This window comes from Tubulanus polymorphus, chromosome 8 (assembly GCF_964204645.1).
Source record: "Tubulanus polymorphus chromosome 8, tnTubPoly1.2, whole genome shotgun sequence".
NCBI lineage: Eukaryota > Metazoa > Nemertea > Palaeonemertea > Tubulaniformes > Tubulanidae > Tubulanus > Tubulanus polymorphus.
In genome coordinates this window covers 4,885,293-4,901,343 of record NC_134032.1, presented here as the reverse complement: position 1 = coordinate 4,901,343, position 16,051 = coordinate 4,885,293, and the positions used below count along the sequence as shown (strand labels likewise).

General features: G+C 29.6%; 1 protein-coding gene across 1 annotated transcript; it reads right to left on the bottom strand.

Annotated features, from left to right (window-relative positions):
* Positions 1–13,646: 13,646 nt before the first annotated feature.
* LOC141910289 (uncharacterized) lies at positions 13,647–14,837 on the bottom strand. The gene has a single exon (XM_074801019.1). It carries the CDS (start codon positions 14,835–14,837, stop codon positions 13,647–13,649), a length of 1,191 nt encoding a protein of 396 aa, XP_074657120.1.
* Between the last annotated feature and the right edge of the window lie 1,214 nt (positions 14,838–16,051).

The following is a 16,051-nucleotide window of genomic DNA, read 5'->3' as shown; positions in this document are numbered from 1 at the left end:
CTGTGCTGTCTCATCATAATTGATATGTTTAATTGTTCGATAATGTTTTGATTTATGTGTTTTTAAATATTTACCTCCACAATAACAATTCACTTTTTCATTAGGATTGAATTTTCTAAATTCATCATCTAAATTACATTGAATTCCAATATCTTTATAAGAATTATTATTAACTGATTCGCATTGAATTCCAATATTTGATGAATTTTCATGATAATTTGTTTATTATCAAAATTAAAATAATATAATTGTCTTTTTTCAATTCTTAAGTTAATCAAATCATTGTAACTTTTAGAAAGTATTTAATCACTATCTCTTTCATTAAATAGAGTTTGAAGAGTATTTATTTTGTTTTCATCTAAAGTTCCTTTATAATTTAAAACTGTATTAAATATTTTAGGATTTTTAGCACCATTATCAAAAGTATCTACCAGTTCAGTAATTAAAAATTTTTCATTTGATAATATTTGATTAATTAATATCATCAATTTTATAATGTCTTTCATACACTAAATTTGTTGCTGAGATATAATTTTTAATGTTAAATAATGAAAATAAGTTATTAGTTTCTTCTATTTCGATTTTGAATTTCGGTTCTTCTGTCTTCATTTTTATAACAAAACTTTTATTAAAATGAATTTTCTAGATTATTCATATCTTAAAATCTAAATTATTTTACTCACACTTAACTCACACTTTTAATATTAAAAAATCTAAATTATTTTACCCAAACTTTACTCACACTTTTAGTATTAAAATTGATTTGAATTCTAACAACTCGTTAATTACTCGTTACTTTTTTAATTAATATATATAATTATTTCTCTATATTTGGGTTTATTAATCTAAATGTTTATTTGAGTTTATTAATCTAAATGTTTATATGTTGATTAATTTTATCAACCCTGCAGTTGATAAATGTGGCTCAGTGGGTAAATCACTGGACTAACGTCGGATTTTTTTTTTCATTTGGTTTCGAATCCCAATATTACGAGTCAGAATTCTACTGCATTGCACATGCGTCAACATACTTATATAGGCTAATCTGTGAAAATTACGGTACATTCATGTAGGGGTAACAACAACGTTTTAAGTATTGAGTGAGCTACCATGTACTACAAACACAACTTGTTCGCTCTCGTTGGCTCTACACGGATGTTACTATACTGGTGTCATTATAACATGGATAGGATTGGGTCAGGACTAGCCTAAAATCTAATTCAGTATATTCACTTTTCACTCGATATTATTAAAACAATGCAGTATGCCTAAAAGTAGGGACACGCGTATTTTTTCGACCGATCGCGGCTTATTTATAAATCGCCCGAAAAATTCGCTAGTGTGGCCACTCACGACGACGACGACGATTTCGTCGGCCGACTCGATCGCCCGTATCATACATGTTTAATATTTTCGGCCGATTATTTACGCCGGCGATCGGATCGCCTGCAAATTCGCTCGTCTGCCCGCACTCAGCGAATTCCGCAGAGCAACCCATTTTTATCAACAAATAGGATGCATTGTTGATATCATGTCAGTTGTTAACTCTCTTCCACTAAGTACCGGTCGCTGACCAAGGTTCGGATTCATCGCTACGTGCCCACTCGTATCGGGCATATAAATTCGGCGCCGAATTCACTGGCGAATGTAATCGTCGCGATCGGGCGAAAAATTACGCTCGTGTGTCCCTACCTTATAGTATTCGCACACAACGGTTAATGTGTTTACATTTTGCTCAGGCCTTGTCTCCTGACCTGACATTTATAGTCAAACCTCGATCCAAAACGTTCACTTGATCACGGCTTGTATACAAGAAAACAAGAAATCATTGTGTAGGCCTGTACATTTTGCTGTACGTAGGTTTGGTGTACCGATTTCTCCAATCTCGACAGATGAGTGTACGGTACAGCTGAACGCATTATTCCAATGGGAATAGGGCCTATTGATTGGGCTTATTATTTCGTGATTTAGAATATTCAAATAAGCCAATGTTCATTCAAATATCCAACATCGGTGAAAGTTTGAATACTGTATACATGTATATAGGTTTTCATGTTCTATGAATATTTTGCGGTTCATGGGTATATGCTGATGTCAAACACATGAAGATAAATGGTCAAGGGCAGTCAGTCAACACCAACTCTCTTCGACCAATGTTGCATCATATACGGGCTGAATCTTTCAACTGCATCATATACGGTCTGAATCTTTCAACCCAAGCAAAGCGATTAACACGATCGACATAACACTGGAATAGTTTGCAGTGATTAACAGTTTATTAACTAGTGGAATAGGTTTGATATTTACGCACGTGTTGCAAGGTTTAAATTGTTCATCAGTATAGAATTAGTAATCCATAAAGCCAAAATCAACATCGGCCCAATACCCAGACCAAAGCAATTCATAATCAATCGATTGAATCTACAATACAATATATGTATTTATTCAAATATTTCAATAAAAAGATTAATTCCTTGAAATATATTCTAAATCCTAATACGTTACTATATCAGTATTTCACACCTATTGAGTCAGCCGATTCTTAAGATGGTTTCTTAATAGAATAGATCTATTTTAAGCGTGGAAATACAAAATAAATGCTTGGTCTAATCAATTCATATTTATCGATTTTACGTCCACGTAAGTTCGGTTTCAAAACTGAATAACATTGGACGTTGACATAGTGGTTGTAAGTAATAGGGGTTTAGTTGGTTCAAGCCAAAGGCCGAACGGCTGAGCTGTTTTTACAAAATAAAAATTAAAAGTAATTTAAAACTATAATATATTTTCATAGCCGTGTGCATTTTATATTTTAACTAAATATTTATTATAAGATATTAATAATTTAAATTTTAAAAGCATGTTATATTATGTTCAACCCCTATTACTCTTAAAATATTCATATACATGAATAAAATATAAATGAATAACATATATAAGTAACGAGTATTTAACGAGCTCTTATAGAATATATATATATATATATATATATATATATATATATATATATATATATATATATATATATATATATATATATATATATATATATATATATATATATATATATATATATATATATATATATATATATATATATATATATATATATATATATATATATATATATATATATATATATATATATATATATATTTTATATTTTTATTCCTAATTGCCGAGACCATTCAATTTGTTTCTGTGATCTCGGTTTTTTCATCACAGTTAATTCCTTCACTTCTTCCACCTCGCTCATTTATTATAGAAATATTTTTACTTTCAATATTTGAAAATGTTATAACCCCAGTTGATAATAATGTCATGAATCCGCCTAATTGAAATGATAAATATCCAATCCATTTATTTAATTCAGTCATAAATAAATAGTCGTTTTTTAAATCGGAATATAATCTATTTTCATCTTCAATTGGTAGTATATAATTACATAATTTACTATATCTGATATCGCGTCATTAATTCTAGCTGTTCTCGCGGCTTCATAAATCTCAAATAATCTAATAATTTCATCTGATTTCATTGTATCTAATTCATTATAATTTAAATTTTTACCGACAAAATTTTTACATTTTCCAGATGTTATTAATATTTCTAATTGATGTTTACAATAAAGATAATATTCATAATTATGAATAATACATTTTGACCAACTTTAAATTTAGGTTCACCAAAATCATCTACAAGAAATGCTCCATATAAATTATTCCAAACAATTTCAGCATTTTCAGGTTTTCTAGCATCAATAGGTTTCATTCCAATAGAAGAATGATAAGAATTATTATATCCTTCTATCAATTTGGGCAAAACATCAATCCATTTAAAAGTATTATTTGCTGTAAAATATTTCCACATTCTTGTTCTTAATGTTCTATTAAATCGTTCAACAACTGCTGCTTTTTTATCCGATTTTGTTGAAAAATATTTAATATTATGATTATCTAAGAGATCATGAACAAGTGAATTATCAAACTCTTTTCCATCATCAAATTGTATTTTTTTCTGGTTTTAGTTTATCATCCGAAAGAAATTTTCTTAAAACATTTGATGTTTGTACAGCATCTTTTCTATAAAGTGGGAAGCTCCATACATAACGACTAAAAATATCAATTATATTCAATAACCACCAATAATCATCATTATCTTTCTTAAAATTTTTCATATCAATTAAATCTCCTTGCCAATGTTGATATACATAACTTACCATAGTTTTACGAGTTTTATATTTTCTAACAATTTTTTTATGTGTTGTGTATGTTGGTTGTTCTAACATAAATTCATTTATATCTTTATATTTAACTAAATTTTGTGGGATTATCTTATCTAATTTATCTTGTTTTACTTGACGCCTTATATTTTTAGTAGAAGAATAAGCAACCGAACTCTCAGGGTTGTAATGTAAATTTCTTAAATATTTTTCTTTAGTATTAGGAGTTTATTTACCGCCCATTTATATATCCTTAATTTTAACTTAATATTTCTAATATTGAATACTATTTAATTGTGAATTCACAATATTTAATTGTGCGTCAGATATAATATAAATGTGCATTTTTAAATTTTTGTCTCCTTTTTTCTTTTTCATAAATAATTGTATTCCATCTTTAGTGTTCTGTAGTTTTTTCCCAGAACCATGTAATGAATTATCCTCTGTTGTTCTAAAATCTAACCATAATGCATAGTTATTGCCGGTATAATAATCAATTTGATTAATATTACAATTTTCAAATGATTTTACTTTTTCATTCATAAAATGTTTTCTAATTTCTGGCCATTGATCTATCATTCTCATTCCTTGACAAAATATTTTATTTGCTATTCCTTCGATAGTTATTTCTACTTTTGTTATTTCAGGATTATAATAATTATCAACATTTATTGCGCCATTAGTATATGTTGCAATGGTAAAAAATATTAATATACCTTTAATAGATCTTCTTGGGAAGTTAATATTCTCATTATATATTTCATCATTTGCATTAATAGTTACAGTTTTAAATTTATCAATTTAATCATATAATAATGAAAATCCTTGATTGTATTGAGTTTGAATTGTGCTAGCAATATTTTCATTAGTTACTGTGTCATATTCTAAACATATATTTGATAATTTATAACCCATATCTTTAACAACGCTAGATAATACAATTCCATTTACAGGAGCAAATGTTATCTCAAATATAATATCTTCTTGAATTACATATTTACTTAAAGGTGCATTATTATTTATCAATTCAAAGTCTAATGGAATTTTATATTTGCTTCCATAAATCTTTTTTATCAAATTATCTACAGCATTAGTTACTACTGCATTATTGGCTTCAGATCTTAATTTATTATGGTTTTCCGATTGAATACCCTGAAATATCATATAATTTCTATTTTCTTTAGTTAACCATAAATCTTTATAATGCATAAATAAATTATAATCATCTAATGAGAAAACTGTTTCTGGACCAATCTTTATAGTTAATTTTTTAATCAAATATCTTCCAACATTATCAACAACATGATTATTATCATGACCAATTACTTTTATATCAGCTGATAAATAAATACTATTTGGAACATAAAAAGTATTTTGTGTTAATCTAGGAATTCTAACATATAAAGTTTCATCGGGATTAATATTTGAAGGATTATGTGTAATTATATGATGTGATCTTTCTGCTTTAATAGCATTAGATATTCTAGAAATCTTAGAAGGACTTATATAACTCCCACTCATTTATTTAACAAAAAAATTAATTATTTATTTTTCATTATTTTTTTCTTGATATCTTTTTGATATCATATTCACTAACCCAAAAATAATAGCATTTACAACTGTAATTAAAAATAAAATAATATGTTCAACAGCAAAGTTAAGAATATTACCTGCAGATTTCAATATAAAACCAACAATTGATGCAATAATTCCTGGTAAAGCTGCAGCAGATTTTTTAGATAGTTCCCATAAATATTTTGCTAATTTTTTCAAACCATCTTTAACTTTATCTTGTATAGAATTCTTATCATTCGGGGGTTTATCCGGTTTATTTGGATTAGGAGTAGATTTTAAAGCATTTGATATCGCTAAACCAATTGTTGTAAATAACATAGTAACAGCTGTTAGAATTGAAAGAATTGTTATTCCTTCTAATTTAAATAATAACTTTATTCTATCTTTCAATGATATTTCAGAATTTGGTTTTATCAATAAATCTTTAAAAATAACTTTTAATCTATTAATATTATAATCATATGATTTTAATAATAATTTAATTTCTTCTTTTTGTAATTCTATGTTATATTCTAAATCATCTTTTTCTTTTTCTAAACGTAATTCTTTTTGCCTATATTCTATTTCATCAATTACTTGATGATCTAAATCAGACTTTAATTGTTCTATTTCTTTTTTTTTATCAGTTAATTCTTTTTCTAAAGTTCTAATTTTAAAATCTCTTATACTTTTATCATGCGCAATTTTATCAGATGCATGTCTTATACTTTCAATTTCTCTAATTGCTTTATCAGAAAATATATCTAAATCTTCTAATTCTTGATCTGTTGCATCAATTAATCCATTCGGTAAAAGTTTTTCAATTGGAACTTTATTTGATTTAAGTTTACTAGTTTTAGAAGTTTTATTTTGTTCAGAAGTTGTTTCTGTTTCTGATTTCTTTTTGATTATTTCAAATAATTCATTAATTCTTTGTTTAAATACGTCTATATTATCATCTATTTCTTTTTGTGTAACATCAGTTATTTCATTACTATTACTTATTCTCTTAATTCTAAATGTTTCTAAATTTTTCAAAGTTGATTCCGCTAATATTTTTTTTTATTATTTCTATAAGTGATATCAATATAATAATCACCTTTCAAATGATAATACCATTTACCATTATCTAAAAATTTTAATTGATCTGCTAAAGACCCAACGTTTTCATCATTTATGTTAAATTCAGAATTTTCAATTATATGTTTTAATTTAGGTATTTTGTTATCTAAAATTATTATCTAAATCTTGTTTTACTAAATCTGGGTCTAAATTTTCAGGATTTAATTGTGATTCTGCATTTTCAATATAATCAGGCATATTTAAATTATTATTATATTCTGGCTCATTACCGTCATTAAAACTTTTTTCACTAAAATCAGGCGGTTGTTCTTCAGTTATGCCAGGTTCATCAAAAGGATCCATTCCAATATCTTCTCCACCTTCTACATCCATTTATATAATAAAAAAATTAAAATTTAAAATATAATATTCCTCCTATAACAATTCCTATACAAGTTAAAGCTAATTTAGTATTTTCATGGGATTTATTATTATTATCAGTTTTAATTATATCATGTTGAATATTATTAGTTTTAATATTTTCTGTAGTATTGTAATCTTTTATTTTGGAATCATTATTTAATTTAATATTATTAGTTTTAGTTTCTGTTGATTGAATATTTTTTTTATTTTTTTCACCTTCCATTAATTTTGGAGCAGTAATAATCTTTTTATTTATATCATTTAATCCAATTGAATTATTTATTGTTGCAGTTTTAATTAGATTATTATAACCAATCATATTTCCCATCTTTAATACTAAATAATTAGAAATAATTAATAGATTAGGGCCTATACAATAATTTAGTCTTACATGAGATTTATCTAAATAATTTTGATATGTTACAATGTTTTCTGGAATCGATCTATTTTTATCATTATGAATGGAATCTTCAAATAATACTTGTTTCTGCGCATCAAATGAAGTACTATTATTTCCAACTATTTGTGATCTTGTGCACCTAAAATACATATCAAATAAGTTCTAATTGATTGATTTATTCTTTGTATACCAGGTTTTGTAAATCCTTCACTATAAGATTCAATAAAATAAACCCAACCATTATTATTATCAATGTTATAATTATGATAAGCTGAAATTCTATGCATATAATCAATTATTTTTATTTCATACTCTTCACCAACGCGATGTAATCTACCATGCGCTCTAAAATCGAAATTAATATTTATATTAAATTCATTACATATTTTATAAAACTTAGATAGATTAATATTATTATCCAATTCTTTAAAATATTTTGATCCAGGTAAAGGGCATTCTAATTCATTTAATATAATTCTAATTTGAAAGTATACATGAAATCTAAATATTGTATGAATGAATTTAAAATCAGAATATTTCAAATTTTTATCTAAGTTATTCAAGTGATCATGCCAACTTACACCACAACCAGCTGTTGCACAATGAACAGCAAAATTTAATTGATTCTGCCAATATTTCATATTAGATTTTACTTTATATATATTATATTCATCTCGAGTAAGAGTAACTTCATATGTATTAAATATATTTTCCATTTTAGAAATAAAATAGTTTGTTTCAGTAACATAAATTTCTAAATTAATCAATGAAGGCAAAACTAAATTTTTATATATTATCATGTTACTAAAATCTATTGCTGGAGTATTATATTTATAATATTCATGTGATTTTTTATATTGGAAAGCTTTTGGAAACCCCATTTATATAATAAAAAAATTTATAATTAACTAATTCTTTTAATAATTTATCTTGTTCTTCAACTGTTATATGACCATTTAAACTTATTATATAATCTAGTGTATTTTTTAATTTATTAATTTCTTTTATATTAGCTTTAATTTTTTCTTTATTACTTTTTATATTTAATTTTGAACTTATACCAGTTAAAACACTTGAACTTAATCCTAATACACCGATTGATATAGCTAAAGGTGTTAATGGACTGAATATTGCAAGAAATGTTATTACAGAACTAATTGTAACCGAACCACATATAATCAAATAATATATAATTTGTACTTTTTAAATATTTTTTCTTTTTTATCTTTAAGTCACTTTCAAATTCTAATAATTGTTTTTCTAAATATTTTTTTTAATTTAGTTTTATTTATATCATGAGGAATAATATCATTATTATCAACTTTATCTTCCATTTATTTGGAAAAAAAATTACTAATTAGTAAATGTATATGCTACAAATATAACAATAACTGTTCCACCTAAAATCCAAATTATTTCATATTTCTGTTGTTCTTTACTATGGGTATAATAATCTGATAATTTAGGTTTGTATAGATGTAATTTTTCTGTATTGGTTACCGCGTTATATAAACTCATTGCATCATCAACTGATTGAAAATCTCTATGTGAAATCTTCTGATCATATAATTCCTTGTTAATATAATCCATATAGTTTTGCCTCTTTTCTCTATATTCTTCTGCTGCTTTAATGTATTTCTCTAATGCTAAGTAATGTCTTTTTTGTTCTGTTAATGAACCATTTTTATCAATATGCTTAAATAAATATCCACCACCAGTAAATGCTAAAGCGTTAACAATTGCCGATCCTATAATAGTTATAACTGCAGAAGAAGCCATTTATTTAGTAAAATAATTATGTATTTATATGGGAGGAATATATTTTTGTTTTTCTAAATAATCAATAGCTAAATTAGATAAAGTAACTGCTAATGTTAATTTTAAAATATCATTTATATCAAATCTATCAACATTAATACTTCCCATTTTAAATACTTTTTTTAATACCATTGAATAACCAACAGTTCCAACTGATAGTAATGCTCCATTATATAATCCAGTTATTATCCACTTATTATCACTCATTTATTAATCAAAAAAATACTATCTTCAAAATATTTAGTTATCTTAGTGATGACTAATTCAACATTTATTTCATTACTAGTTTCATTTGTCTATATTTCAATTATTATTTTTTTAATATCATCGATGATAAAATCTTCATGTAATTCATAAAATCTTAAAGATTCTCTAATTAAATTAGTAATCTTTTCTACATTAAAAGTTTCTTTATCTATTGTTTTTTCATACTTAAATGTTGTTTCATTAGAAAATGCAATATTTTTGATTTGTGTAATTACATCATTAATGTTAAATTTCATTTCTTTCTCACGTTTAAAATCAAACCCAAAACATATACTCGGTCCAACAGTTATATTCATTTATATAATGAAAAAATTACTCTCTACATCTTATAACTAATTCATTTATCACAGGAAAATTATTCAAATCAATTAAATAACCATTATGATTTCTTATTTCTAATTTAAAATTATTGAAATGTGGAATACAAGGTTTAAAATCACATTCAGCTAAATTATAATTTATTTGCGTTCCAAATTGTTTAACATTCTTCAATGGTAAAATGTTTAATATACTAGAATTACAAGTTATATCTTTAGTTGCTTCAAATGTTTTTGTAGGATCAATTAAATTGCAATAAATATAAAAATGCGTAAAAGGTATTAAATTTGATATACCGTATATGTTTCCAACAATATGTTTATCTGGAGGAATTCCTGTTGAACAGTTTAGCAAAAGGTTTTTTTTTACCACGTAAGTATGTCTTGTTATCATAAATAAAACAGGTTTATAATATTCATCATCAAACTTTACTTTAATTTTATTAGAGCTCTCACTTTTTATGAATTTAATATTAAATTTAGAATCACTACCTAACATAATCCGAGCTTTTCTATTAATTTCTTGCTCTAATGTTTCTAAATTATATAATCCTGGTGTAATCATAAGTTGAAAATTTTTATTTCTAAGTTTATCAAGAATAAAAAAGCTTCTATGTTCATCAGTTTTATCCGATATATTGTAAAATGAGTTACATACACTTATATTTACTAATTTTAAATCTACACAATTCTTAAATTCTCTATCTAATTGAACTAGTAAATCATGTGATTTATAATTTGTAAGTTTTCTAGAATCAACAAATATTCTGTATTCTTTTAATTCTACAATTATTTATAACATAAAAAAATTACCGCTCATCACTAAAAATTAATTTTAATAACATTTTTCCTTAATAAATGGATGAGAAAATAGCATGTGAAATTTGTGGTGAACTTCTAAGAAAAAGTAATATGGCTCGACATATGAAAAAACATGATGAAAATTATAAACCCCCTAAACTAAACTTTCCAAAATGTAATAAATTATTCTCAAGTAATTATGTTAAAAAACATTCAGAGAAGTGTAAAATTAATGGCGCAACCTTTAATGTTGATAGTAATGAAAGTAATAGTAATTCTGTTGAAGTTGAACCTGATATTATTTGGAAAAGACCTTTCTTATCCTATGATAAGGATAATATAAAAAATCATTTCTGCGAGTCTTGTCGAATAAAATATAGCCCTGAAAATATAGAAGATTGGGAGAATCATCAATTTCGTAAAGTACATATAGATAAAATTTCTAATAAATTTGAAACTGAATTCAATGAAAGAAAAAATAATATATTAGAAAAAATAAAATATGAGAAATCGTTACCAGATAAAAAAGAAACAGTTGAAAAGTTAGAAAAACAATATAATGAATTAACAAGAAAAACATATTATTGTAAATATTGTAAATTGATTATTATAACAAGTAATTCAAATCTACATAATAGTACTTGGCTGGCTTCGTTCGAACAAGAAGTTGTCTGCTTTTGTTTCTAACCGTGTAAAAGAGATCAAGTCTCTCGTATCAGTTGAAAACTGGCATTATTGTCCTACAGCTTTCAACTCGGCTGATTTGTTAACAAGAGGTGGTTCAGTTCAAAATTTGAAGTCCGATTTGTGGCTCCATGGTCCAGATTGGTTGGTCAACGATTTATTTCGTCCTGCTCTTGTTGACACGTCAGCGTTGTTACATTCTGATGTAATTAATGATGATTCTATTCATACGAATCCTATCATAGATGTTCCTGGTTCTATTGATCAAGTGATCAACATTGATGATTACTCGTCTTTGATTGTATTGTTGAGAGTTACCACTTGTCAGTCGTTTTATATTTAACCTGAAGTGTCGTGGTGATGGACGCGTCACGCATCAACTTCATGCTTCTGAAATCGACGAAGCGGAATGTTCGTGGATTAAACGGCTGCAAGATGTATCGTATCATGACGTGAAAACTTACCTTCTTAATGGTTCGAAGAAACGTTGTTCATTAATCGGTCAACTCCAGTTGTTCCTTGATGAAAGGGGTATAATTCGTTGTAAGGGACGCATTCAAAATTCTTCGTTACCATCTGATATGAAATGTCCTATTCTTATTCCAAAACATTCTCGCTTAGCCGATTTGATAGCACATGACGCACATTTGAGAGTATTTCACCTCGGTGTTCCTACAACGGTCGCTTAGATTAGAGAAAGGTATTGGATAATACAAATTCGTCAGTTCATTAAGTCTCATGTGCGACGTTGCGTGACATGCCGAAGGTTACAATCTTTGCCATATCGACGGCCTGATTCTCCAGCGTTACCAGAATTCAGGGTGTCTGAACTACCAGCATTTAGTTATACGGGACTGGATTACTGTGGTCCTTTTATTGTTAAGGGCAATGTGAAATGTTGGGTTTGTTTATTCACATGCGCGGTTTGGCGCGTTGTGCACATTGAACTTGTTTATAGTAATTCTACCGAAGATTTTCTTCACTCTTTCAGACGTTTCACAGCAAGACGCTCCATACCAAGGCTTCTAATTTCTGACAATCAAACTGCTTTTATTGGAGCGAACGCTGAACTACGGCGAATTTATCGCGACACCAAAGTACACAATTTTCTTTCTCGGAAAAACGTCGATTGGAAGTTCATAGTGAAACGCGGACCTTGGTATGGAGGCTTCTGGGAACGGCTGATTGGGCTTACGAAGAGTAGTTTGATGAAGGTACTCGGTAGAACGTCTGTTACTGGTGTCGAGTTGTACACGGTATTGTGTGAGATAGAAGCTTGTCTCAATGATCGACCGTTAGTTTACGTATCCAGTGATCTGGAGTCTGAGCCTCTGACTCCTTCCCATTTGATGTGGGGACGACGCATCACCGCATTGTCAAAATTATGCCCGATCGATAATTTGGAGGATGATGCGGAGTTTGGAAATGATGGGTCAGTCCTAGCCAAAAGGTACTTGCATTTAAACAGGCTTCTTGATCATTTCTGGTTGCGTTGGCGCAACGAGTACCTAACGAACCTTAGAGAATATCATAGGTTTACAGGGGACAATCGTGAGATTGCTAAACCTGGCTCTGTTGTCATCATACATGATGAAAATATCCCTCGACTAAGGTGGAAATTAGGAATAATTCAGACATTGCACAGGGGTAGTGATGGTTTAGTAAGATCCGCCACTGTCAAACCGCTACTGGTGTAACTAGTAGGCCCATTTCAATGTTATATCCACTTGAGATTGATACCACCATTGAAGAGAACAAAACTTGTTCAGATCCAGTTGACACAGATCAAGTAGCTTCTAGACCTGTCCGTAGAGCTGCAGAGTTAGCTAAACTTAAGATAAATCAGTATTTTGCTGATAATTGATAACTAGAGACTATTTTGTATTTGTATGTTTTTGTTTGATCATGTTTATATAATGCTCAATTGTTAGTCTCTTTCTAGATTTCTTCGCTGGCGGAGTGTCGTGACTCGCACGATAGTCTTTAGGCCCCGTCAACACACATTGAGTTCTCAGTTACAAATCTCAATCTCTGTCACATATCGTTGCATTTCTATAGACAAAGTTGTATATATCAAGTCATATTTTATGAATAAAACTCAGATCGTGTCTGTATTCCAAGCAGTACTGTGTTTCTCTCTATCTCTCTTATGTGGTGTCGGCGATCTCATACTGGCATGTATTTCACCACAACGTCCATGACAAACTCGACAGTCACGTATGACCTTTTTAGCAATACACCTCGCCCTCACGGGCCAAAATCTTAGACGAGTAGAAGCAACAACGTGCTCCGTCCCAGCATGATGCACCTTTTGATGCATGTACTTTACTACTAGATAAGACACATGGTGACTGTGAGGCAATAAAATCTGATGTTTAGCTTCAGCACCAATCGGTGCATTACATAATCTACCCCCTACTCTAATGAAATCTCCATCATAAAATGGGCAAAGATTTCTAATTGAGCTTCGTTTTGAAACTTTCTTACGGGCATCCAAAGACCGAATTTCATCACTATAAACATCTCGTTGCGCATCAATGAGTAGTACAGACTCCGCTTCATTGAGTTCTTCAAGGCGCAGACACAGATCAGTAATTGGTGCGATTTGGAAGGAAGAACAACCTGCAGCAAAATTCTTAATTGCTCTCAAAATCAAAGCTGCCTTACGGCGCAGAACGTAATAAGACGAAAGCGTATTCGTGTCGATTAGACCTGTAAGTGTCATTCTATTGAGATTCAATGAACGAGTGTTCACTACACTGGAACACGTATTATTTGCACATTTACTCGGATGAGGCGCTTTCTTACGTAGATTGACATCATCACTAGATACACTGACAGTATCAATAGGATACTGTGGCCAAGAATCCTCCATAGACCTAAGAAATTCTGGACCTAATAACCAGCGATGATCAGCACATAGCTGAGATGCTGATAAACCACGTGTACAATCATCAGCAGGATTTTCAGCTGATTTTAAGTAATGCCAATCACTGGGATTCGAACTTTCTCGAATCTCCGACACCCTGACAGCTACAAAAGTCTTGAACCGCGTCGATTCATTATTAACGTAACGACGCACAGTTACAGAGTCTGTCCAATAGACAACTCTAGAGAATGAAAGCGATCTAAGTTCCGTTAAAACTGATTGAATCAGTCTTACTGACATGACTGCACCCTGCAGTTCAAGTTTAGGGATTGTCAGTTTCTGTTTTATCGGGGCTACATGCGTTTTACTCGCTACGAACGGACACGAGAGAACATCACCGCTTTCACTCAAAATACGCATATACAAAACTGTACCAAACCCGGACTCTGAAGCATCTGAAAATGCCGGTATTCGAAAAACGCCTAATGAAAAACACCGAATCGGAAAACGCATAACGCCTAATTCAAGTAACATCCAAGAAATTGACCTAAATCCCTACGTGAACTATGTACACAACGCTACATAGTTCACGTCGGAGTGCGTGGAGCGCCGCCTGTTCCATCTTCGTTTCTACTGTCTTTGGTTACGCAGGCTTATCTGTGTTATTATTTCATATTAAGACAGAGTATTATGATAATAAAAGACATCATTTTATGGAACATATAGTTTATTATTTTTGTTCAAGGAAGTTCAGGGGCTGGACATTATTTAGTCTCTCATTGGTTCGGTAGGTTCGGAAGATTAGCGTGGTTGTGAACATTTTTGGAGGATAATTTTGAGAATGGCTATTTTATCAGTCTCTGTGTGCGTTGTACCTACGAGCGAAGGTTGTACCATATTTATGCATTCCGGTTTCAAAATTCAAGAAAGCCGGTTTATAACCGCGGCGTTTGTTTTCGCGTTATCATAGAAGTGTAAACTGTTTCAGTTTACACTTCTATGGCGTTATGTGATTGATCGCTTGCACGGCGGACATTCTATCATCATCCTATAATGAAGTTTATTAGAGTAGTAGTCTCGTTTCGTGAAGCGTAAAACACATGTATTTTCAAACTGTTCCGTTGATGAGTTGGATTGTGAGTCTCAGTAGATGGTGCAATTACGAAATTAGGTCATTTTCTAGGAATTAGGCGTTATGCGTTTTCCGATTCGGTGTATTTCATTAGGCGTTTTTCGAGTACCGTGAAAATGCATGCAATTCAATCACAGAATTTCTTGGTTGCGGACCGAAATAACGCGGTATACTGAAAGAATTTAGGGTACATGATTCTGACTGCCAGTTACGCCATCTATCTAATAACAGACCCTCAATTCGTTCATCCCAATCTAACCCTGATCTCCAGAGATTCTGGATCAAACATTTAGCTCTAAAGGTGAACGGGGAGAGAAACCCAATGGGGTCAAATATTGAACACACAGAACTAAGTACAGCCCGCTTAGTAGGTGGACGATCATGCAGTACAGGGCTGAATACAAACTGATCAGAATTTACATTGCATCTGATGCCCAAAGCTCTCTCAATCGGAAGGTCGTCAAAATCTAAATTAAGCTACGGGTTGGACCGCTCGTTTTCT